General features: G+C 33.2%; 1 protein-coding gene and 1 pseudogene across 1 annotated transcript in view; both read left to right on the forward strand.

The window, feature by feature from the left end:
• Positions 1-26,560, forward strand: part of ABCB5 (ATP binding cassette subfamily B member 5) — an 83,602-nt gene that overhangs the window by 38,038 nt on the left and 19,004 nt on the right. The window contains exons 14-21 of the mRNA XM_006911977.2: positions 4,004-4,165; positions 7,636-7,776; positions 9,706-9,849; positions 10,785-10,889; positions 11,056-11,133; positions 15,230-15,313; positions 22,780-22,983; positions 26,219-26,319. Of these exons, the coding sequence (XP_006912039.1) occupies positions 4,004-4,165; positions 7,636-7,776; positions 9,706-9,849; positions 10,785-10,889; positions 11,056-11,133; positions 15,230-15,313; positions 22,780-22,983; positions 26,219-26,319 (1,019 nt within the window). The remainder of the gene's footprint in view (positions 1-4,003; positions 4,166-7,635; positions 7,777-9,705; positions 9,850-10,784; positions 10,890-11,055; positions 11,134-15,229; positions 15,314-22,779; positions 22,984-26,218; positions 26,320-26,560) is intronic.
• On the forward strand, positions 23,460-23,578 carry LOC112479844 (annotated as a pseudogene).

Here is a 26,560-nt window from a genome sequence, read left to right on the forward strand (position 1 = left end):
TGATTATCTCATGTTTCTAGAAAAGAGGTCTGAAACACAGGTAGTGCTGGAGAGGGCAGAAATAACTATTCTACCTATTCTATGTGACAAGAGATATAGGTTAAATATAAAATAAATTTAGCTGCTTCGAATAATAATTTGAGTCTGATAATTAGAATGTTATTGAGGTCATGACAAGAAGGGACCCTGCCTTGGATAGATGTTAAACTATCCTTTTTAAAACAATTATTATTATTCGCCTGTTTAGAGGACTCTCCTAATATCCATGCTTGGTACACCTGCATGGAAACTTTTTACCTTTACCAGTGTTCAGGGCCAGTCACATAGTCTGTGGAGCCCAGTGGAAAATGAAAATGTGGGCTTCTTGTTCAAAACTTATTAAAAATTATTAGATAGCAGCAGAGCATTAAGCCAACAGCGGGACCCTTCTAAGCATGGGGCTTTGAGTGATTGCACAGTTCATATGCCCATGAAACTGGTCCAGTCAATCAATGGTCTCTTTACTGCCACCACAACTCAGAAGAATTTTAAACTGACTCTACTATAGTGACCTAGCCTCACTTCTGAACTTTAGGCATTATTCCTCATTCCTAATGTGCATGCATACATACACACGTACAGACACTTATCGGCTAGGTATATGTATATAATATATTGAATATATATATATGTATGTATATATTCCTGATATAACTATACGTGTATGACATTTACAGATGAGTATGTTTCAGAAACAAAAATTAATTATAATATCTGCCTAATGTAGAAGCCTAGTTTTGATGAGTTATAGTGTCTCCATCCACAGTCCTATTTACCTAAGTAATTTTAACAATTAAAGTCCAGATAGAACACCCAATTTAAATGGTAACTGCCTCTCTATTGCCATTTGTAAACTGAGTGATATATGATTCCTCTTTCACTTTCCTGACCCTAGACCATGAATTCAGAAGGTTTTAAGTTATAATTACATGACCATATCTCCCAGTTGTCCTGACAAAGTTCCAGTTTACCCTTTTTGTCCCACTCAAGTGTCCCAGTTGGAATGATACTTTAATCAATTTAACATAAGCCAAATATATCAGAATATAGTTTTCTCCTTTTTTTATTTAAAGTATTATAAAAATAATAATAAAAAACCTTCAATCATAAGCGTAACTATTTTCAGTTTTTCATAATAACATCTATTTGTTGCTTGTATGTGTGTATATATATATATATGTGTGTGTGTGTGTGTGTGTGTGCTACTCATAGGAACAAAAGCTATTAAAAATAGAACATACTTTTTCAAAGTATTTTAGCTTTCTTGTTTTTAAACAAAAATAAAATACATGTACATTAAATAAAATTGAGAAAACTAAGGCAAGAAGAGTATAACCTACAGGCCCAGTAATTAAATATAGGTACTATTAATATTCTGATATATGTATATATAGGTGCCTTTTTCTATGGATATATTTTTAACATAGTGATAACAGATTCATACATTTTCCTGCATTTTCCATATAAGATTTTGTCATAAATATGTTTCCACATTATTATTTAATCTTAATCACCATTGATTTGAGAAGTTTCCTTCTGTTATAGATTTGGAATAGAAGAGTTTGAAAGAAATACTACTCTGCTTCATCAAGAATACCTACTGCAATAGAGAGACCTTTTTCAGAGAATGGAGAACACCATGCCGGATTCTAGTACCAGTCCTTCCCATGACTAAATGAAGTTTTGAGCAAGCCTCTTAACTTTTGAGCTCCAGTTTCCTTCTCTGTAATAGATAAGAATAAAAATAAGAACAATAAAAGTAAATGTCAGTAATATACCAATACTGTAGTGTTAATAGTAATAATATTAGCTGTCAGTTCTTAAATACCCAGAAAAATTTTAGTGTGCCTATTGTGTGCCAAAAGTATCAGTTATGGCGCTAGGCATTTACAAAAACTACATAGTCAAGACCATCTTATAGAGGAGCAATAAAGCTTAAAGATTTAGATTAATGGATATTAAGGCCTATTTTAAATCTATGGTAGTTAAGACAATGTAGTATTGGTGCAATAATAGACAAACTGAGAACAGTATACAGAATACAAAAATAGACACAAAATAATGGTCACCTGATTTAATGACAAAGACAGCACTGCAGTGCAATGGAGAATAGATGTTCTTTTCAAAAAATGATGCTAGGACAATTGGTTAAGCATACAGTCATCCACTTATCTGCAGGGAATATTTTCCAAGGCCCCCAATGGATGCCTGAAACTGTGGATAATACCAAACACTATATATACTGTTTTTTCCTATACATACATACCTATGATAAAGTTTAATTTATAAATTAGGCACAATAAGAGATTAACAACAAAAGCTAATAATAAAAAAGAACAATTATAACAATATACTATAATAAAAGTTATATGAATATAGTCTCTCAAAATGTCTTTTGCATTGTTTTTTCTTGAATTTTCCATTTAATATTTTCAAACCATAGTTGACTGGGGGTGACTGAAACCACAGAAAGCAAAACCTTGGATAAGGGGCTAATACTATATGCACTGACTCCTACTTGACATCACACGAAAATCAATTTTCATTGAATTATAGACCAAATATATAAAAAGTGAAATGATAAAGATTGTAAGATAAAAGATATAAAAACATCCACACAGCATTGGTGTAGGTAAAGATTTCTTAAACAGGACACAAAAACCACAAATTGTAAGAGAAAAGTTGATTAGTTGGACTCCATTAAAATTTTTAAATTATGTTTATCAAAAGACACTGGTTAGAAGGAAAAAAATAATTGTAAAATATAGTATATAACAAAGCCCTCATATATAGAATATATAAACAACTCCTGAAAGTTGGTAAGAAAAAGACAGTTCCAATAGAAAAATGAGTGAAAACCTATAGTTCACTAGAGAGAAAATCCAGATTGTCACTAACTATATGAAAAGTTGTTCAGTGTTATCAGTCTTTAGGTAAATGCAAGTAAAAGGCACAATATGATAGTACTTACCTACCAAACAAACAAAGTACCAAGATCAAGTGTCATCGAGAATATAGAGTAACCAAAATTCTCCTGCACTTTTGGAGGTTTATAAATCAGGACAACCACTTTGAAAATCTGTTTGGCAAAAAAGAGCAGAATGCATAAATAAATTGTGGTATATTCACACAATAGAATACTATTCAGTAATAAGAATGAATGATCAACAATTATATACAATAAAATAGATGAATCTCAAAAACATAATGTTAAACAAAAATGCCCAGACATAGAAGGGTATATAGTACATGATTCCATTTACATAAAATACCAAAAAAAAAAAAGAACGTTTTGTTAGAAGTCAGGATAGTGGTTACCATTGGTGTGGGTGAGCAGTAAAGTGATTGGAAGAGAGCCTGAGAGGGTTTCAGGGTGCTAGTAATGATCTGTTTCTTAATCTGAGTACTATGTATCTGAATGTATTCAGTTTGTAAAAGTGCAATGGTCTGTGCAACATTGTACAATGGTTTCTTAATCTGAGTACTATGTATCTGAATGTATTCAGTTTGTAAAAGTGCAATGGTCTGTGCAATGGTGTGTACTTTTCCATATATATATGATACTTGTAAAAAAGTTAAAAACATATCTGTACCCAACGAGTTAAGTAACATCCCCATTGTAAATATGAAGAAAATGAGAAATAGTGAATTTAAGTTACTTAGTTATTTTTATTAATTAATAGCCAGACAGTTGTGAGGTGGCTCAGATTAAATGGTTTTTAGTTTCCTTCCTAGTTCTAAGATACTACCATTTTGTAAATCTACCAATTTGGAATCTTATTAACTTCCTGACTTTCTTTTTACTTTAATTTCTTTTGGCCTTTCTAACCTGTTAATGTTTCCAAATTTCTATATGAAAGATAAGATTCTTTGATATTTAAAAGATGACAAGTAATCTTCTGGAATATTGGAGAATTTCTTATTTCTACTAATTTATACTTATTTTTTATGCTTATTTCCTTAGGCAAGCAAAGGTCGGACTACAATTGTAGTAGCACACCGACTTTCCACTATTCGAAGTGCAGATCTGATTGTGACCATAAAAGATGGGGTGGTGGTGGAAAAAGGAACACATGCTGAACTAATGGCAAAACAAGGTCTATATTATTCACTTGCAATGTCACAGGTAATGTTTACATGATATACCGTTATGTTAGCGGGGTTTATTTTTAACTCACCAGAGATTATACCACACTAAAAAACAGAAGTCCTAAATTATAATGTTAGGTTTCACAAAGCAACTAAGGTTTATTTGTATTTCCTCAGTGAAGAAATTCAGTGTATCTAATATTCCTCAGCACTGTGCTAAATAATTTGATGAAAGTTTTAAGAACTAATGGGTACATAGCACTTATATTTGCCAATCACCCTACAAACAGGCTGCAAAGCTTGTATGTGGCAGATTCAAAACAATCTGATTCTATATATTGTGATTTTTGTTGTTGTTAAAACACGAATATAACACATAATCCCTACCTAAAGACTTCAAAGGCAAAATGCAGAATTATGCATACAGATGTTACAAGTTGAAGAAATAAGCAAGATGGATGGGGAGAGGGGAAACTAGATTGCTCATGGAAGGTTGCATGAAGAGGCCTTGAAGACCAGCAGTTCGAAAGTGGAAAAGGAGGAGAAGTCTAAGTAGGTGGAACAGCAACAGAGAGGTAAGAAAGAAGGAACTTGATTTGCAACTAAATTTAAACGAGACAGGCTTCCGTGAGAAAAGATGAGTATTGGAGAATGATGGAAAAGAATTGGTTAATGAAGGTCATACGGTGGAAGTTCTTAGAAGCTAGGCAGAAGCTAGTTGAAACTTACTGTGTAAGAAGCACCTAACACAGTGCCTGGACACAGTGGGCACTCAATAATTGTATGCTGAATAAAGGGATACACAAATAAACCCATTCCATTTACATACCACATCCTCACAGGTGGACCATGTGGGCAGTCAAGAGGAGGCATGATAATAATGGAAACTTACTGGCAAATTCTTGTTTTTTAGGATCCACATTTCTACATACCAGGTGATCTGCCCTACTTGGTCTCACATTGTCTTTTCATAATATAAGTGATAGGGACTGGGCTCTAGCTAACTTCTTCATTCTGGCCAAGGCTTCTCTTGACCTAGAAGGCAACTTTCTTTCTAACCGGTCTTCTGCTGACAACTAATCTCAACACTTTTTGGTTTATTTTACTTCTTCAGATTTTTTATTATATTTTTGATGTCAATATTATTTCACGAGTTAGGAAATTTAGAAAGTTACGAGCCTCCATCTCTTCATTAAACTTAAAACTTCACATTTAAGACCCTAGCTTTCCCCACAATGCTAACATAAGCAGTTTTAAAGACATAATATAAAGCAATGACAGGAAAAGAAAAGTTTGAAAATTTAATCCTATATTGATTTAAAAACTGCCTGATTTCAATTTTATTTCATATTAGGCCATATTTTCCTTCAAAAAATAACAGTTAAGTGTTATTTGCCAGTTGAATTTGCATGATTTTCATTCCACAGTAGACTTAATAATTTATGAAGTTGTTAATTCAGTATTTTCAAACTAATAAGTATAACAATAAAAAGAAATAACTGGTCAAATTTAGCTTATTTTTTCTTAAAAACTACTACGCTAAGATCTTTCTTGGAAGTAACATCTTTATTTTTTAGTATAACTAAACCAAAACTCATTATTAAGTCATAGGTTAAAGAGTTTCAAAATGTAAAGAAAACGAAAATGGAATGTTTGTGATATAAATGTATAAAAATTTAAAATACCAATTCTTTTATTACCTAAAATAATGTTTATTCTGATGTAGCAATACCATTTTTAATATTAATACTCAATGAACAACTATAATCTAAGTACTGAACAATAAACATTATTTATATGATATCTACATAAACAATGACTCATTTCTGAAACCCTAAATATACTTATTCGCCACTATTGCCTATGGTGTCTAAATGAATTAATTTATGAGAATTCATGATAACCATAAGTATTACAAAGTTAGTTGCTATGAGAATTAATCCTGAGAAGTAGAATTGCAAAATGATTAAGATTATGAGCTCTGGAGACCCTGAAAGTTGAAATCTGACTCTGCCACTTAATAGTTTTAGGACTTTGGACAAGTTATGTAAATTCTCTATGCCTCAGTTTTCTAATCTCTTTCTAATGGGGAAAATAATAGTAACCTATTCATGAATTACTGTTAGTATTAAATTAGTTCATTCGTGTAAAGTGCTTTGAATTATTATTGGCATAATAAATGTTATTACTATTAATATTAACATCTAATCAAACTTTTCAAGAAAGTTAAAACCGTGGATATTAATGCTATAATTATTTGTCTTGAACATACATGATTATTTACAGACATACTTCTTTAGTGGGTTTCCATATGAAAATGAAATAAAAACAGGCAGAGATATACATATACCAAAACTTTTTTTATTTTGTTTAGCAGCTTTCTCAGGAAAAGGAATTGTCTTTTCCTGTTAAAGTAACTTCTTAGAATAATTTATTGTGAGAAGAGGTCAAAATTTTATTTTAAACTTAACACAAAGTAAATAAATAGCTCCTGAAAAAAAAAAAAGCCAAATAAAAGATTTCTTTCTTGGTAGAAAGAAATTTATAAGAAAAAAGAAAAAAAAGAAAAGTGATAGCGTAAAGGAATGCCTGGTTACAGACATTAGGATAGTATAGGACCGGTTAAAGTTCATTGTACTTTGAAATGACTGATTAACAGTTGTTAAGCTTGTCAAAGAATCAGTGTCCCTGGGAAGCCTTTCATGTGCATATTCTCCTTTGTACCTAAATCTACCTATGTTCTTTTATCTCCACTCCCCACCCTGGTCTGGGCCACAGTCATCCTAACTGGGCTCCTCATCTCTGTCTCGTCCCCTTCCTCCCATCACTTCATGGGGAAGTCACAAATTTACCCATACCACTCAGGTGAGCAGAGAATGTATAACTCCTTAATTTTACTAAAACTGGTCTCATTTCTCTGAATAGCAAGAAAAACAAAAATAAGACTTAAAGCAATCTGGTTTAGAAATTCATTCTATCGTACGATTTCTTGTTGTTTATGAGCTGGCCTCACCAATTTTGGTTTGTGATCCGTTTGGAATGGGCAGCAGCAACAGGCTGGAAAGTATTATTGTCTTCTGAGACTCCTTCAGGCCCAGGACCAGGCTCACATTTAAGTGCCTAGTTGCTTGTTATAAATTTATAAGTAAAAAATAAAAAATTTAAAATAAAGCCAGGAGGGTGTCAGAAAGAGAATCTTTGTATCATCTCCCTCACAAAGCTCCTCTTACTAAGATCTGTCCCTGCTAGTGGGTTAAGGCATTGTTTTCTCCTGTTAATTATACAGATCTTTAGAAAGAAGGCACACTAAGTTACTGATACTCACTAATTTCAGTATAAGTTGGACTTACTAGCTCTCTGTGAAACCTGAAAACTTCGGCAAGAACTGCATAAAAATATACCATTTTCAATAATAGAGACAGTACAGTTTTAGGGGGATGTTTAATAAAGTTCCTTTGAATTTTTAAGGCATTGACCTAATGGTAACATGTATATTCTTCATTTAAGGATATTAAAAAAACTGATGAACAGATGGAATCAATGGCATATTCTACTGAAAAAAATATCAGCTCAGTTCCTTTGTGCTCCATGAATAGCATCAAGTCAGACTTTATTGACAACTCTGAGGAATCTATTCAAAATAAAGAGGTAATGGTTCAACTATCAATGAGTTTTACCCATATGTTCTCCAATGAATTCTGATTTAATCCTTATAATATTTAGAATTTATTTATAATAAAATGTTACTATAGCACTAAATTTACAAAACAAGTCTTTCCCAAACTTCACCCTAGCATTGCTGTGACACTATAAGAAAGAACTCCTCAAATAAAACTGTATTTATGTCAGCTGTCATTGTTGGAGCAAGAAATCTCATGAGAATGTTCTTCCCTATGAGGCAGACGATGGGTAAAAACAGTGGCTCAGGAAGTGTGGTTCAGATACCACCAGTGATGCTCAAGATTAATCTGAGTCATATAAAGACCCAAATCCACAACACTACCTGGACACAGATAAACACCAGCACATACAGGATCTAGTCCTCTAATTCCAGGGCACAACCAGAGAGAGTGCTGAGGAAAATGTTCGGAATATAGGTTGAGGCCCAAAACAGGTGCTGGACATGTTAAGAGAAGGGAGGATAAATGGGGATACGGAAATGAGACTTGAGCTTGTAAAAGTGGAGGTTGAACAGAGTAGTACCAAGGGATATGAGTTGTAAGGAAGGTTGAAGCCAGGTGATCTGGACTTGAGGAAAGCCTGGGGGTAGGAGTGAGAAAGCAAGCATGAGAACAGGAACTCTTTGCCCAAGTAAATAACGCTGTGTGTAGGAGGGGCATGCATCAGTGACCTGGCTATAACAGAGGCCCATGTTCTTTTGGACAGTCAACTAGCTGAAAAGTGAAGCTCTTTATGACAATAATCTTCAGAAAACTTCAGAAGAAAAGATAATAGATAGTCAGATTATTAAGTAACTCAATATAATGGTGATTTAACCATCCTGAAAATAGACTTTAAAGGCTTTAGAATGTGAAAAGTTCTATTGTTCAAGCAATAGAGTTTACATTATATTGCCACACTAAGATTAAAGCAAGAATTATAAACTATTTTATTCTCTTTCCTGAAGAATTCTCTGCTTATTAGGTTCGTAAATGTCATTATTTCAAAAGTGAATACCATGAGGAAGTTTTAACATATGAAATGCCTAGTAGTTTGCTGTCTACTTTCCTATTCAAACTAATTACTCACCACAAAGCTATTCACAAGATTTTTAAAGTTTATCTCCCGTATTACCCTACACGCATTCCATTGAAGGGCTGGCAGATACTAAACAGCTACTTGCATTGTGCTTTCTCTGTATAAAACCTGGGATTTTGTGTAACATAATCTCTTCTCTGTAATATAACATCAGCAATAGCTATCACTTATTGGGTATTTATTGTTTGCAAATACTAAGTGAAGCTTAATTCTAAAAACAGTCCTATAAGATAGGAAATGATATCATCACCCTCGGAAGGATGAGGAAAGTGAAGCTTGGCAAGTGTAAGTAAAATGCTCAGATATTTCAGCAATTCACTTGTAAATGGGAACCCCAAAACAAGCTTTTAACCAAGGTATTAGAAAAATGTTTCTGTTAATAAGTCATGAAACTAGAAAAATTTCACATTTAAAATGCTAGTAAAACTTTTACCTTCTGTCTCTGTTTAGTGCCCACTTAAATTTTGTCCTATCATAGAGTATGATACTCCATCCAGTTTAATAGGAGTAAAAAAAAACATGCCTGTCATTTCTTCTGTGAGTCTTAGCTATTAGAACATGTAGGTTGATTTGTATTTTCAATGATAGCAACTGAGTGAAATCCCAAAATGATAAGTTGCATAAATAGTCACTTTTAGTAAGATTCTTGTATGTTTTAAGGTCATCATCAGTAATGTGAGCAGTGAAATCTTTCTACTTTCTAGTCTCTCACCTATTATATTTGTTATTTTACATTATAGATCTGTTTAAGATGGCTAACTTCTCTAAGTTCCATTATGCTCTTAAACTGGGGTTTTAACCAAGGTATTTTATTTATAGACAAGTCTTCCTGAAGTATCTCTGTTAAAATTTTTTAAATTAAACAAGTCCGAATGGCCTTTTGTGGTTCTGGGGACATTGGCTTCTGTTTTAAATGGAACTATTCATCCAATATTTTCCATCATCTTTGCAAAAATCATAACTGTAAGTAAAACTAATTTGCTAATATTTTTAACAATTTTAGACAAAGTGTAGTCTGAGAAAACAGACCTGTTGTACTCTGATCCAGCAAGGGAAAAATTGAGATTTGTGGTGGGTCACCTTTATTCACTGTGAGATCCATGATAGAACGGATTAACTGATGTTCTCAGGGAATAAGCCGGCCTCTATTGTGAACTGTTTGGCTGGGCCTTGTTGACTAGGCAATCAGTAAAGAAATTGCTTTGTTTTCTAATTTTGACTCCAGTGCTGTATCAGCATTCCAAAGCACTGAAGCAATAAAACAGACAAATGCCGCTGCTTTTCTTTCAACTAGTCTGAACAATGGCCATTTTTTATTACCAGTCAGATCAGGGAAAGGAAATAACAAGAGTTTGGGATTGTGCCGAGGGACCTAGGAAAGCTGATGGATCCAAGGATTTTACTAGAGCCATATTAAATTTTCAGTCTCTCAGATTTGCACAACTATGTTTTGTCAACATAGATGCCAATACATGTATAATTAGTAACTTTAGGAACAATTTCTAGGGACATGTATAAAGGTCTCATATTGTAGGTAGTGCTCTAAATAGAGGAATACTAAGAAACGTGAGTTATTAAAAGTTATTCAAAATAATAATTCAAGCTGATGGTTTCTTTGAAAATATATTGTGAAAATATATTGTGAAAATAATAACAGGACTCATTTGTCTGATCTCATATTTTCATAGCTTAATTGAGAAAATTAAAGCAAATTACGTTTTTATCATATTTAATGAATGTAGAGGGTAGAACAATGGTGTACTTTCTCCCAGAAATGTATATATAATCTTATCTTTATGTTGAAATTCATTTTAAAAATCCCAATTAATAGGCATTTTAGTTTTTTCTCTTCTATATTTTTCTCCAGTCACCTGATAAAAAATTCTGTTTCTTTTCAGATGTTTGAAAATGATGATAAAACCACATTAAAGCATGATGCAGAAATTTATTCCATGATATTTGTCATTTTGGGTGTTATTTGCTTTGTCAGTTATTTCATTCAGGTAAACTTTCAATGAATTAAATGATTACTTTTTATGTCATCCTCTCTATTTGAGTTAAAAATAATAACTAAATGAAATATTAAATAAGTAAATATAGTAACTAAGTGTTACAAAGAAATAAAAAAGAGAGTCAAGAATAAATGTAGATTTTCTCTTTGTTTTCCAGGGATTATTTTACGGCAAAGCAGGGGAAATTTTAACCATGAGATTAAGACACTTGGCATTTAAAGCTATGTTATATCAGGTCAGTGTTTAGTTGATTTTTTTCTTATTTACAATGTGCTTTTAAATATTCTAGCTTTGAGTTTTTCAAGTCAATTTCTTGACATAATCTTTCCTTCAGTCATTTAAAAGCATGCTTTTTGTGTCCCAAGCAGCATCTGATGTCAGAATTCTTATAGTATATTTTTCTAATAGAAACAAGTCCAAGTTGTTATGTTTGGAAATACAACTTATAGAAAACAAGATTTAGAGTCTACTCCTTGTTCCTTGCATTTTTCTTGACAAATCTTTATTTTAATGTATAATGTGGAGTTCCAGAATCAGAATGGAAGATCAAATTAAAATTGAAAAGAAGGATTAAGAGCTACAATATCACGGAGAACACATTTTAAAAGGAGTTAGGTTCTCTTGTTCTCATCTATATGTGCACAGCTTAATGTGGAGTTCCAGAATCAGAATGGAAAATCAAATTAAAATTGAAAAGAAGGATTAAGAGCTACAATATCATGGAGAACACATTTTAAAAGGAGTTAGGTTCTCTTGTTCTCATCTATATGTGCACAGCTTAAGTTTTTTTCACTTCATACTTCTTAAAGCAGCCAATCTCTCTTTCCTCATTGGAAAAGTCCTGAATTCAGATAACATCAATCTAGTTGGCAGGTCAGCCTGCTACACACAGATGATCAATCACACCTGTGAAATAACTAAAACTAGGTGGATCAAGTAGTAATCTTGAGAAGTGAGTCTTGGGGGCAAATGGCAGGAATGTCTCAGTTTGGCACCTCCAAAATTCTTTCAGGAGGCTGAGGAGTATTGGGTTACCCTGAAAGCCAGTAATCATTTGGTGCTCTTCGCCACACTTTCTTTCAACAGAGTTCACTGTGCAGGAACAAATAGCTTCCTGCTAGGGTCATTTCTTTTCAGAAATAGAGTTACTGTCACTCTGGTTGGGTCGTCAAAACCAGTTTTTACATCTTGTGACTTTTAGCAGTAGTGTTCTGCCATATATAGTAGAGGACCGCTATATAACAGAACTCCTTGGCCTTCGTGCTCACAGGGAGCTACATTATACAAAATGCAGCAAAGCAAGTGGGAGATTTCCCATAGCAACTTGATGTTCTGAAGCAGTTTGTGCCTGACACCCTCTGCTCAAAAAGGTCCAGTCAGAAACAACTGGAGACAGTCTTTAATCCAAAAAAACAAAAATCTACTTGAGGGATCACAAAACGATTTAATGCCTACACATCTCACTCATGCTAAACTTGGTACTTTAGTTTTTTATTTTTTTATGAACACTTTTTGTCTTCACCTCAAATCTTTCATGAAATAAGATGGGATTTTGATTAACTACTACTATATTTCACACTTGTTGACAATTTTTGCTCATTTTGTTTTTACAATTTATGTTTTTCCTTGTTCAAGGAAATTTATTTTTAATTTCTGGGAATTTCTGGAAATGTTTCTTGAATGTCTGAATGTTTTAAACAAAGGAGTGTACATTTTAATTTTTCCAAACATTACTTAGAAATTCTTCTCTAGAAGTTCACAGCATGTTTTTGGTGGAAGAGTCTCAAGGCTGTGAGCCAGTTTAACCAGTGGATATTATTAATCCAGTATCCTGATTGTTAATGCTGAACATTAATCCTCTGCCTAGCATTAGCCAGGTGAACACCAGGACAGTAACATTTTTGGATAAAGTAGCTTATGCCCATAAGATTGCAGCAATCTGTAAACTATAAACTCTGGTCCTTCAAAAAACATGCACGTACAAAGACAGACAGAAACTCTATGCTATTCAGCAGATATTATTAAATTCCCCCATAAATTTAACTTAGCCCCTTCAGCATATCATTTGTTTTCCCTCTTCATCCTTCAGCATTCTTTTTGCTTCTTAATTTTGTTTATTTTTTTTAATTAGAGGAAAAGAAAAGAATAGTATATTTGGTCTTTTCTTTGTAAATATCTCCCCCAATTTCAGTTGTATCTGTAGTAAGGGAAGTTCCTAATATTCAGTTTTGCCTAACTCTTATTAACTGGTTTTTGTCCTGAGATAAGACTTTTTAAGGTTTAGAAAGCATGCTGAGACTTGCTGTGCTTTTTATAACCATTTTGAAGCTTCATTTGAGGTAGAGGTATTTATGGAATCAGGTGTGGTCTTTTTGTCAGTATAAAATCTATATTTGATTTGATTACTTGAGATCCTTCCAGCTGAAAAGAATGTTCTAATTATTGCTGACTTTAGTGGTTGTAAATAATTCATTATTCATTGTTTCAAAGCTAAATTTATATTTCTTAATGATAAATAGTGACCTGTAGATCTATTAGGTTTTTGAACAGATTCGAAGTTTACTTTTGACCATTACTCTCTAAATTAGATTGGCTAGGGCTTCTGTGGAGGGCACTTTAAATCATAAGATAATAGCATTAATAGTTATCAGGGATCTCAGAAGGCTACTTACAAAAAGATTGGGGGGTAAAAAGTACTGAAGTAAGAGAAATAGGTAGTGAAACTCAAATATAATGCTTCTATTAGATGGGAGGCAGAACAGGATATTTGATTAAAAACTCTGGCATCTCGTTTCCAGGTTTAAATCCTGGCCTCAGCACTTGCCAGCTGTGTGGTCCTGGGCAAGTTATTTAATCTCTTAGTACCTCAGTTTCCTCATTTACAAAATATGGATAATCATAGTATCTACTTCACAGAGTAGTTGTGATGATTAAATGAAGAAGTTCATACCAAGTATTTATCATGATATTGTTCTTTCTAGTAGAATTATTGGCAGGAAAAAAATAGATTGACTAGTAATGAAAACCTGATAGCCTTACTTATAATCATTTTTACCATGTCTTTCTACATTATAACATTATATTTATCTAAAAATGCTTGTGCATTTCATGTCATGTTGAAATACAGAAGTAATTAGAAAATGTATAGTATAAATTTTTTTAATATACAATCAAAAATAAGTAATGTCTTCCAGTTCAAGAGTACTATGGTATTATTGTTGCTGATGTGAGTTCACGATATGTTAAGCTCTTGACTGGAGTTGTGTTTTCAAAGTGACGATATAGTGCAGATCATGATCTCTATAGGATGCCCTTTGGGTATCTAGAACCCTAGACTCGTTAGGACACCTTCCCAATCCAAGGACTTACAGAATAGTGCTGTCATGCCAGGGTTATACATACTCTGGCTCCTGCCATATTCCTCTATAAGAGCTTTCTTCTAACATGATTTCATGATAAATGCACGGCCCTCTATGTTATGCTTTTGTTTCCTTAGTTAGCAGAAATGTGTAACCTGGGCATCAGGGCCCTTGGCTGGGTTGTAGTAAGCCCACAGTTATTCCACTCACTAAAAATAATTGATTTTTCAGAGACAGTCTCCATCTAGAGATATAAGTGGTTTGAGTGAGTGGGAGGAAACATTCAATAGCTAATAAAAGGAAATCAGAATTCCTTGGATTGAGAAGTACTAAGCAGTGCTGTCTCTATTTGCTGTTGAAAATGAAATTGGTTATAACATTATGTTTTTTTATTGCTTGTATTTTTGACCTTTCTCCTTCTTCAGATTGCATGCTTCTTTGTTGCAGGGGTTTTATAGCAGCATTTCTGCCTCCTTAGCTTCTCACAATGGCCAGTGCTTATAAAATCTAGGGGTTATATGAAGTGGTAGGTAGAATCTTGCCTATGAGGGTCCTAAAGAGGAGGAGATAGGCTTTTTATCATTAATCAGTTTACATAGAAAGGTTTGGAGATATTTCTAAATTGTGCTGTTCATTGCCTCATTTGTTTAAATAGGGTCTGCTCTCCGCAAAGTACTTGTGGAATAAAATTGCAAATTATTTGGCGTTTCAAAATGACCATTCTTAACATTGATTATTATACAATATTGTAGCATGATAATGAGTCCAGCTGTTGGGCTTAAGTTCTTCAGTTTATATCTATGTATAGATCTTAGTGAAGTAAGAAACAAAAGTCATTTGATCCATAGTATTTATAAGAATTAAATACCTGTGAGTGAGGAGACAGATAAATGCCTTCTGACTTATACAACAGCAAAGTTGCAAATCAGAGAACTCTTTGATAACCTTATGTTAATTCTCTTTTTCCTCTAGGATATTTCCTGGTTTGATGATAAGGAAAACAGCACAGGAGCCTTGACAACAATATTGGCCATAGATATAGCACAAATTCAAGGAGTATGTATATTGCTTTTCTTTAAAATGGTATATGTATGTGGAATGCATGCATGCACATACACACAAGTGTCTGTGCATATATGTGAGCTACACTGAGATGACCCATATCATTAATGAGAACAGGTAAACCCCAGAGCTAACAGGGAGGTCTCAATGAAAGATGCAAGGAAGCCTTTCGGGCTGGATATTTTAAATAAAAAGAAAGAAGATTTAGTACATGTAATAGGATAACCAGTGGACTAAAGAAGATACCAAGAATTAGAGAAAAAAAGCTCAGAATTAAATAGACAAGAAAAAGTAACAAAATGAGAACATATTCATACAATTTAGAAGTTTGATATAAAAGAAAGAAGTTTAGTTTATTATTCCCCTAGAAAAAAGGATCTTATCTACTACATTGTCTAACAAGTTAGATTCATGGATACATCTGGAAATGATTCTGTGCTGATTGTTGTGCAGATCAAGTTAAAGAAATATGTGTAATCATGACTGTATTCATTATGTGTAAATGAAATGTTCATGCACCATATTCAAAATTGATGATGCAACGACCAGCATAATGTATGTCAAAATGATTCTTAAATAAGTATGGGGAGTAGGGTAGGATGGAAGAGATAAAATTTATTAATTCCCTTCCAATTATTTTAATAAAATAAGCCTTTATATCACAAGTGAGATTTCAACTATGAGAAAATGAGTACAAAACAAGGTTTCACACTGAAGTGTGATATACTTTTAATCTCTTTGTTAAAATAAGAACTCTAGGAGAGTTATAGACATAACCTCTTCCTTATGCATGTGGGAGAAAATGAAAGTCAATGATGCTCCTCTGAATGACAGAAAAATCTTAAAAGTGATTTTTTTCTATTTAGAAAGATTGAAATATCGATTACAGCATTGCTATCAGAGCAACAAATTACCAATGAAAATAGACCTTCGAAATTGCATTTTCTTTTGGAGGCTATTTCCACAGGTCATAGACACTATTTTCATTTTTGCAACTTTTACAACACTTCTTTGTTCAATATATACATCCAAAGATAGATTTATAACACCAGAAAGTAGAACAAGTTGGTTACAGTTGTGAATATTCACATACATCCATCTTGGTTTGGAAAACTAATTTTATGATGCAGAAAGAGCACAAGAGGAAGGGGGCATTATCTTTATCTCTTCCTGAGCCTCTTTTTGATAATTTTGAAGTCAAGTTTCTAAATTTCATTGGATAGTATTTAAATTTTAAAATAGGGCTCAGGAACTCAATTTTACTGGCATAAGTGGAAAAAAAATGATAGAAATTCACTTAATAATCAAGTAAGAAGCATAGCATTAATCTTCCATGGCACAATAGAATTAGGTGAATGACAGCATCTGCACTTAAGAATTCCAGGGTTCACTACTTTAAACAGAAATATCAATCCCTGTAATTTTAATCCCCATTCTACAAAATTTGCTGATTTCTTCTTTGCTATGTGAATGTTTTTCTCCTACTACCTATCATTGAGATCTTTTAAGAATTCAGTGTAATAGGCATTCATACTAACAGCTATATTTTATATATGAGCCATCTTCTCTATTAGCAAATATTTACTTTAAAAAACAAATTAGGACTGAAAGACTGCCATTACTCTCCTTAGATTCATTAGTTGTTTCTAGTAAATCGTGTTGTCTCTCATGAAGAGAAATTAATAAGAATATTTGTGAGCCAGATTCATTTCAAGCATCTGACTAATACAATTTGATCACTTGAAACTCTATTGTATAACTAGTGAGTAAATGTTGGTCTCATAATAACTTCTGGGCAGGTCAGATTATTTTCACTGAATGAGAAGTCGTAGCTAAAAGAAAAATGATTGGAAAACTGATGGCAAATTTTAAAGTTGCTGAATTTAAGAAGCAAAACCGAAGAAGGATTTCAAGGGTGAGACTGAATCTACTAGCATATAATTCTCATAAACGCTTACTTTACCATGTAAAGATAGAATCATATCTAACTTGAATGGATACTCTTTCTAATGAAAGAAGAATTATTTACCAGTCTTATTTGTCCACTGTTTCTTTTCTCACAAAAGCACTCTACACTAGAGATGAATCAGGAAATAATAATTCAGGGTCATATTTTCTATATATCAACTTAAGTAAGAAATATTTCATCTCAGTTTCTTCATCATGTAATTTCAGTTACATTTTATTTTATCAAAGGTGTTAGAGTGAATGTTGATAAAATAGCTCCTTAATAACAAATATTATTTTGAAATGTTTACTGATGACCAAAAATATAGCTCTTGGACATCTTTAGAAGTGTGATACTTTGAGAATCATAAGAAAAACATGTTAGTGAAGCAAAGTCATAAGATAACATGATTCCTGGAATAGATGATTGAATACAACCAATTTTACTGGTATTTATTCAGCCCACGGTAATGGCTTATTGCCAGTATATCTGTCAATAGACTATTTTCTGTATAATATGTAGTTTTATTAAAGGTATAAAGCCATTTTAGATTCTTTGGGAGACCAGATTTCACAAAATTACAAGATATTATTTCTGTATATTTTTTGGAACCTCTTTTCATGAACCAAAAGTCTTACCTCATTTTTGTCCACAAGAAAGTATGTTATTGATGCCACAGTGTACACTTGATGTACCACTGACAGACACAATGTTAGTTCTAAGAATTCTTCTCATCAGAACTATAATTTTTTGTCCCAAGAAATCATAAAAATTGCATTTATTAATTATGAAATCCCAGTGAATTGATTAAGTAGAACCACAATATCATTATTGAGCAACGGTGAGTTCATTTCTTGATTTAACTTTCTGACATGGGATGTTTATAAAAACAGTTTGATATTACTTGTGATTCAAATGATATTAGTTGTCATCAAATTGACTTTACCATAGTACAACTTTGGCATATAACTGTTGTTTTGCCTTACAATTTCAGGTTTAATTCATTTAGAGACATTTTCAAGTCTATAGCAAAAGCTAATATCTAAAGCCGTAGAGGTTAAAGGTGGTTCTTCTTATAAAGAAATATTTCAGTCTCTACTACAAGTCCAAAATATTGCAGTGAAACTTTACCACTGCTAACCCCTCAAACTAATGTGTGGTAAGGAAATCAAGATACAGCTTACATTTTTGAAAAAAATAAAAATTTAGTCTATAAGAGCAAGTGATCTTCACTATTCACCATACTGCTCTAATGTGTGATAAGTTCAATTATTTTCCACAAAATATTTGCTAATGAAATACTACAATGAATAACCATAGTCTTTAAACATTTTAAATTTTCACAAACTGTAAATTTGTCCAACTAAGCCTTTTTTTTTTTTTTTTTTGCTCTATAAATATTTTCACTGCAATCTCAGTTGTAATGTATCTTAGCAGATTTCACTTCAGGTTGTACTGACTTCGTTTTTTTCTCAACTTCTTTGAAAATATTTTACTTGTAATTGTTCCATGTAGACTATTCATAGCAGCTAATTTTATAGTCACTTCAAACTCACCATTGACTCCTCAAAAACCCAATAATTGAGCAGTATCAGACACATATGTCAACCCATCAAGAGCCAGGGAAAACTAATCAAAATAATCTACCTTAATTTTTAATTGGCTATTTATATTGCTATCCAGATTCTCAACTTTTTGAGCAACTATTCTCAGCAAAAGGCTAATCGTCTCATATATGTTCCTGCTCTCTGAATACATTTCTTCCACTGCTGCAATCAAACATGATTTAATTAATTCACTATCAATAAATGACTTTCTTTGCTTAGCTAATAAATGAGCCACTCAGAAACTTACTTTAATTTCAGCCTCATTTTCACTCTTTAGTTTTATGAAGAAATTCTGCTAAGATGATATATTTTATTTTAAATTTTCTAATTTTTCTGTATGTTCCTTTTATGTGAATTAAGAATGATGTGATGAGTGAGTGCTCGCTTAGTCTTGTAATGTTGACATATTTTGTATATTTTTCATACTACATAGTGTCATGGCATAATAAACACAACACTGTGGCATCTAATTAGAACACAAAGTAATCCACAATGCTCCGTGCCTTAAAAGCAGGATATTCAGAGTCCTCTTTTCTCTTCTTTTCTTGTTTTTAGATGTTGAATATGCAATGGTAATTTTTAAATTAGGATAAAATGTCAGTATAGCAATACATGTAGCACTCAACATGCTGTGAAATTATAATTGCATCAGATTTGTAGCACCCTGAGCAGCAGTACAAAATGAGAAGAATGGCACATAAGGTTTCTCTAGCCACTACTCAACTCCATCTTTATAGCGCTAAGACAGCCACAGACAATAGGTAAACAAAAGGGCATGACTATATTCCAATAAAACTTTATTCTTAGACACTGAAATTTTATTTGCAGAATTTGTAGAATTTGATATAGGCCTTTTGATATCTTCAATATCTCTTAACTTTTTAAGTATATGTTATGTAATGATAATAATGTTTAATGTCATTGTCTGCTAAGTCTAATATTTGTGTCAGTTCTGGGTCAGTTTCAATTAGTTGATTTTTATGTTCATAATGGGTCTTATTTTGCTGCTTTTTTGCATACCTGGTAATTTTTGACTGGATGTCACACATTATGAATTTAACATTTTTGAGTACTGGATATTTCTGTATTTCTGTAAGTCTTGTTTTGTTCTGGAATGTAGTCAAGTCTCCTAGGAACAGTTTGATCCTTTTAGAGATCAATTTTAAGGTTTATTAGGCAGGACTGGAGACTACTACTGAAATAAGACCCTTATATATACTCTCCCCAATGCTCTGTGAATCGTGAGGTCTTCCAGTTTGGCTGGTGTGACCAGGCACTATTCCTAGCCATCACACATGCATTGCTCAGCTGAATACTGAAGAAGGATGCTCTGTAGATATTCAAATTTGTCTTTCTGTGTACCTTTCTCTGGCATTCTGTGTTGTAAATTCTGGCTTCCATGGAATCTCTGGATCTCAGCTTTGTCTAGGCAACTTAGGGCTTCTGTTGGGCTTGTTCTCAGTTCACCTTTCCTACTCTGCAGCTTGAATGTTCTTTCAAGGAGCTCTTTCATAGGGCTCACCTTGTTTGCTTCCCATCTCTGCCCTTGGGTGCCTTAGGTTCAGTAGCTTAAAACCATTGGTTTGTGTGTTTTTTTCTGTTTTTTGTTTGTTTTTTGTTTTAGATGAGAGGATAAATCCATTCCATTATTCCATGTTAGCCAGAAGCAAATATCCTACCATGTAGAATTTTGTTTCTATAATTGCATACTGAGTTTTCTTCCATTTATTTTCTTATGTCAGCCATTCCTCCTTGTATGCTGTAATTTTCTTATAAAAAGTATATTCCCCACATTTAGCATTGTGCCTTGGACATAAATAATTATCTAAAGAATTATTTAATCATGATTTTCTGCTCTTAATTTCCAAGGGGAAAAAAAAAACTATCTTTGTGCATGTTGCTAAAGAATCTAAGGAAGTTTCATTAAATTTATTCTGACTCTAGCCCTAAATTCCTTTCAGAAGTACACTATTCCTCTAGGTCTTTAAGATCTTTTCCCCTTTTCCTTTAGTTCTCGTAGTGTTTTTCAAGGCCAAGTGTCTATTATTTTGTGTACTTCTTCCTGCAACAGGAAAAATATATTTAGATTTTCTTACCCTACTACCACCACCAAAAGGCAGGGTTTGTGGCCTGTTCTTGGCTGCATTGACTGAATGTTTCAATAAGTTTCTGGTAACTTCAACTAAAATACCATATAGAAAGTAATATAACCTTATTTTCAAGCAGCAGATTAGTACACAAGTGGATAACCCAAGCTTGTTGAGTGAGCAAGAATACACAAGTGCAAGTCACTTTGTAGAAAATTCTCATGTCTCAAACAAAACACTCAAAAACAAGACGGTCTCGTCAAAAATTTGGCAAGTTTTTGCTGTTCACAGCCCATACCGGGGGGAGGTGAGGGTCACTGTCACTTTCTCTCTCACTAGCCCTTCATCGTCCTTATACTCCTAAGGGAGAGAGTAGCATCGTCCTTATATTCCTAAGGGAGAAAAATAGGAAGCAATCTAAATATTTCTGAAGACTATTTAGTAGTCCAGGAGAAAGTTTGTAGTATAACAGCAGGATAGAAAGCTACAAACACAATAATCCTAACTGGAATTTATGTTTCTATGTCTGGAAGGATGTAAATTTTAGCATTACATAAACCTTTTCCAATGGTCACGTTTTCATGATCAGAACAAAATGCATGTTTTAAAATGTGAATTGCTATCTTGGTTCATTATAGCTATGTTTCTAGGTAAATAGGAGTCTCATTTTTTTCATCCCACCACTAAAGGAATTTACTGTTTTGTTTATTACTTATCACATATCCCACTGAAAGTTGACTCATAAGACATGTAGTTCTTGTAAAACAGTCATAAAGATATTTCTACTTATTTAAATTTTTTTGGAATTTCTTGTTATATTATGTCATGATGTTTCCAGCTCCTTTTCTATCTTGATATTGTTTCTTTAGACTTTTGCTTAGTAAAAACAAGTTATAAAGTACAGAAAAGGAAATGTAAGATATCATATGCAAAATATACACTTTAATGAACATCCTCAATCATTCAATTCAGCTCTACTATGGCACAGTGGCCAAGAGTGCTGGCCTTCTATCAGTGTAGGGAGAAGAGGCAGGTCTGGGTTTTGGAGCCCATAGTTGGTGGGTGGATATCCATGTGTGGCAGCAGCCTGGTGTGGAAAAACCAAGCTGGAGCAGAGTGAGGGTGGTATCCATGCAGAGGAGAGGCAGAGGCCATGATAGTAGATTGGTTATATACAGAGAGATCGATCACATAAATCTATTAAAGAAAATGAGAGCCAGGTTTATTACTGTTGAAGAGGGGACGACAAATATTGGAGGAGAAGAAGGTGGAAATAAATTTGTGGTGTTGGATTGGAATTGAAGGTATTGGTGTGAACTCATGCATTTCAAGAAATATAAATAGATAAATAAATATAGAATTCAATGTGTGCATGCATTGCCTCTCTCCCTCTCTTCTTTTCTCTCTCCCTCCCACCCCATTCTTTCCACTGACACTCTACTAGTGATGAACACAGCTAGCACCATATGACTTCTAAATAACATTCTCCACTGAAAGGAACCAAGACTTCTTAGAGACATGACAGATTTCAGGGGTAGGCCTGGAAAATATGTTTGCATCAAAAGTAATGACATATTCAGAGGATGATAGGGACATGTCAAAGGACAACAATATCAGACATAAGGTAGAGTACAATGACTCCTTAGTACAGGACATTTTTAAAATATAGGTATTATTTAATCTCTAAGTATAAATGGAAGGTTAAAATCTAAGTATGAATCCTGAAAAAGCCTACCTTGTTTTGCAAGGAACTATAATAACAATTCATGTAAATTTTAAATTAATTGACTTTTTTTTCCAAAATATGTCTGATTATAGGCAACAGGTTCAAGGCTTGGTGTCTTAACACAAAATGTAACTAACATGGGACTGTCAGTTATCATTTCCTTCATCTATGGATGGGAGATGACACTCTTAATTCTGAGTATTGCACCAGTACTTGCTCTGACAGGAATGATTGAAACAGCATCAATGACTGGATTTGCCAACAAGGATAAGCAAGAACTTAAGCATGCTGGAAAGGTAAAATAAAAACTATTATCATAATAACATTCTAAGGGAAAACAATCAGAGCTCCCATCTTTACAATATGTTAACTATTTTTCTTAGGAATCTATAAGTGGTGTATATATATTGAAATGCATACAGACCATTTAGGATGAGGTGTAGAGTTGTTATAGCAATAGCGTGCATGATTTAGGGCTCTGGAGTCAAACTGGCTGAACTAGAATTCAGATTCTATCACTAACAAAAGTGTGATATGAGCAAGTTATGTCATTTCTGGACTTCAGTTTCTTCCTCTGTAAAGTGGGAATAATAATCCACTTATAGATTTTTGTATTACACAAAACTCTTAGCATTTTTACATACAAAACATTTAGAATAGTATCTGGAAGGCACTAATCACTCAGTGTCAGCCATTATTACTGTTACCACATCATGGGGGAATTTGCTAACATCATATTTCCCCATTTTCTGATTGTCAAATAATTTTCTTAGTCTACGGCCATGCCACCCTGAAAAAGCCCGATCTCGTCTGATCTCAGAAGCTAAACAGGGTCGGGTCTGGTTAGTACTTGGATGGGAGACCACCTAGGAAGAACGAGTACTGTAGATGTAAAAAGTAAAAAATAAGGGATTTTAAGCTGACAAGGTCCTTGCAATCTGTGAGGTCAACCAAGGGTTGCCTTGCCTAAAAAAAAAAAAAAAAAAAAAAATTCTTGGACAATTCTGGGTATTTTATTTTCCAAAATAAAGAGGAAATATAATAGTTACTGAATAAAAAGGAATATACTTTTTTAAAATCGATAGTGCCTAAAACATGGTTTTAGAGAAAAGAACTGTTTTTATACAGATCAAAATGAACAATTTATTTAATTACTTGGAAAATACTTTGACATATTTAAGCTTCTAGGATCAATCATTCTTATAAAAATAATCATTGTATTGAAGGTTTATGGAAACATTCATATTGTGGTATCATAACATCTAAGAATTGAAAGAGATGTCATTTGATTCATTCACTCACCCAAAGTAGGAATCCCTTGTACAACATCCCTGTCAACCTCTCAAGTGTTCATCTATCTTCTACCCACCCTTTACCTCCAACGGCAGGCAGTGCATTGCTTTCTCAGGTTCCCTACAGTTTCTTTCCTTCTTTCTTTCTTTCTTTCTTTCTTTCTTTCTTTCTTTCTTTCTTTCTTTCTTTCTTTCTTTCTTTCTTTCTTTCTTTTTCTTTCTTTCTTTCTTTCTTTCTTTCTTTCTTTCTTTCTTTCTTTCTTTCTTTCTTTCTTTCTTTCTTTCTGTCTGTCTGTGTTTCTTTCTTTCTTTCTTTCTTTCTGTCTTTCTTTCTGTCTTTCTTTCTGTCTTTCTTTCTGTCTTTCTCTCTCTCTCTCTCTCTCTTTCTTTTTGTTGTTGTTGTAGTAGTTGTCATAGCCTTCTCCTCTTCTTGGCTTTTATCTTGGTGTAAAGATCCAGTCTGTTCCTCATGACAGCCTTTAGGAGGCTGCATCATGTAAACACCTAGTCTTCTCTTGGCCATTCATCCCAGGTCTTTAAGCTCTTCTCACAATATAGTTTCAAAGATCTTTATTATACTGGCAAACACCCTCTGAATATGAAAATGGTTTAATACCACTTATGGTCCTTATCACAGTAACTGCATTACAGTTGACACATTATAAATAGCATGACTATTCATTAAGAGGGATGTCAAGCACATGACTCATTGAAATCTGGTTTGCATGACCCTTGGACCTTTCCACCTTTCTTACACTAGATAAGGATCCTTGGGTCATCTGCTCAGGAGGTACAGACTAAACTTAGCATATATTTGCTTCAGAGTTAGTGAAAGTTGTTTAGCCCTTCCTGTGTGCAAATTATCACAACTTCTAAATTAATGGGGCCTTAAATAATTATTTTACTCATCTTAATTTTTATGTCATGAGCTTTAGCTGTATAGTGCCCTTTGATTTTTCCTTTTTGTATTATTAGAGTAACCTCAGATTCTACAATCAGTAACTCCAATCAAACAGGCAATCTGTGTCATTTTCCAGTAGCTTTAAATCAGTCAATTTACCAAACACCAAAACTTAGAATATGGACCAATAAAACATATTGATCCTTCCTTGGTTGCATGTGTAAATTCTGGCATATCATCAGATGTTTATTTTTCACACTTAAAATGCCCATATTTTTTAAAAGACTATTTTCTAAGGTTCTGTATTGATAGTAGTCTTTTCTCCATTGTGAAAAATGATTACAGACTTTTTATGTTTATTTCTTTTTCTTCTCAAGGTTTTAACATTCTTATCTATTTTCTTTGCATAATATAGAATATTACAAATTGATATTTCTTTAAGTTCATTTTTAAATTAATGAGAATTTAGAACTATTCAACATCAAAATTGAGAACAGAATCCAGGTGTTCTGACTGCAGTCTAGAAATCTAGTTCTCTCCTGTAACCCAAGTTCTCCTTCAAATAACACTTGGTGTCCACTTGGGTCTTCCTCTGTCCTATAATCCACTCTGCCATTCTGGAAACAGAATATGAGAGCCAAAAGTTTCTCTTTCAAGTTGACATGTGTTCCCATGTGCAACAAGTCATTCTAGGCCAAAAGTCTCCTCCATTTTGAATCCCATGTGATTACTCCTTTTTTAAAAACTATATAAATATGGAGAAGCATTAATTATATTTGAATTAAATATATTTTTAAGTTCACAGACATCAAAATGAGAAACAGCTATAGCTTATCCAGAATTGTATATTCATACCCTATGTTACTTTACTGCAATGTCCCTGAGATTTTTGGTTGCTATTTGCATTTCTGTGCTAGAATAAAATTATTATTTATTTGATTTTCTCTGCTGCCTTCTTGAATTATCTCGTTATTCATAAGACTGTTTCTTTGCATAATTACATATGTACATGATGCTCACTAATGTTTGATTTCTCTGCCTATGGAATCAGTTTACATGAAAATCAGTGAAAAGTTGAAGGGTGCTATATTTAAGTCAGTGGACTAAATCTTTTCTAAAAATTTCAAAGAAAATTTTTTTGAGCCCCTATTATGCTGCAATGTTATTTTCCAATCTTATATTTGGGAAAGAAAAATGGAAGTTAAGAAAACTCGTTAGGAAAAGTAACTGATTTGATGTACTCAATATGTCCCCTGTGTAAATGACTGAAATTCACGACCAAAAGAAGTTTAACCAATACTAATTTTATTTCTGTATTTTATTGTCCAATTTTATAAGATAGCAACTGAAGCTGTGGAGAACATACGTACTATAGTGTCATTAACAAGAGAAAAAACTTTTGAGCAAAAGTATGAGGAGACGCTTCAGGCTCAGCACAGGTGATTGTGGATTCATACTGACGCCATTAACTATCCCTTGTTTCTGTAAAGGCAGTACTCCTAGATGACTCCGTGGTTTCCCTGCCAATTGATTTGCTCTGGAATCTTTCCTAATAATGGTATATCACAGTTTCTCATATGACTTCACCACGAGAAGACTAGAAGAGGAATCAAGAATATATGTTTAGGTCATCCCACATTGCTGTGTAAAATTACTTAGTGTGCTCATTTTTTTTATTTT

The sequence above is a fragment of the Pteropus alecto genome, unplaced genomic scaffold, assembly GCF_000325575.1.
Source record: "Pteropus alecto unplaced genomic scaffold, ASM32557v1 scaffold21, whole genome shotgun sequence".
In the NCBI taxonomy this organism is placed as follows: domain Eukaryota; kingdom Metazoa; phylum Chordata; class Mammalia; order Chiroptera; family Pteropodidae; genus Pteropus; species Pteropus alecto.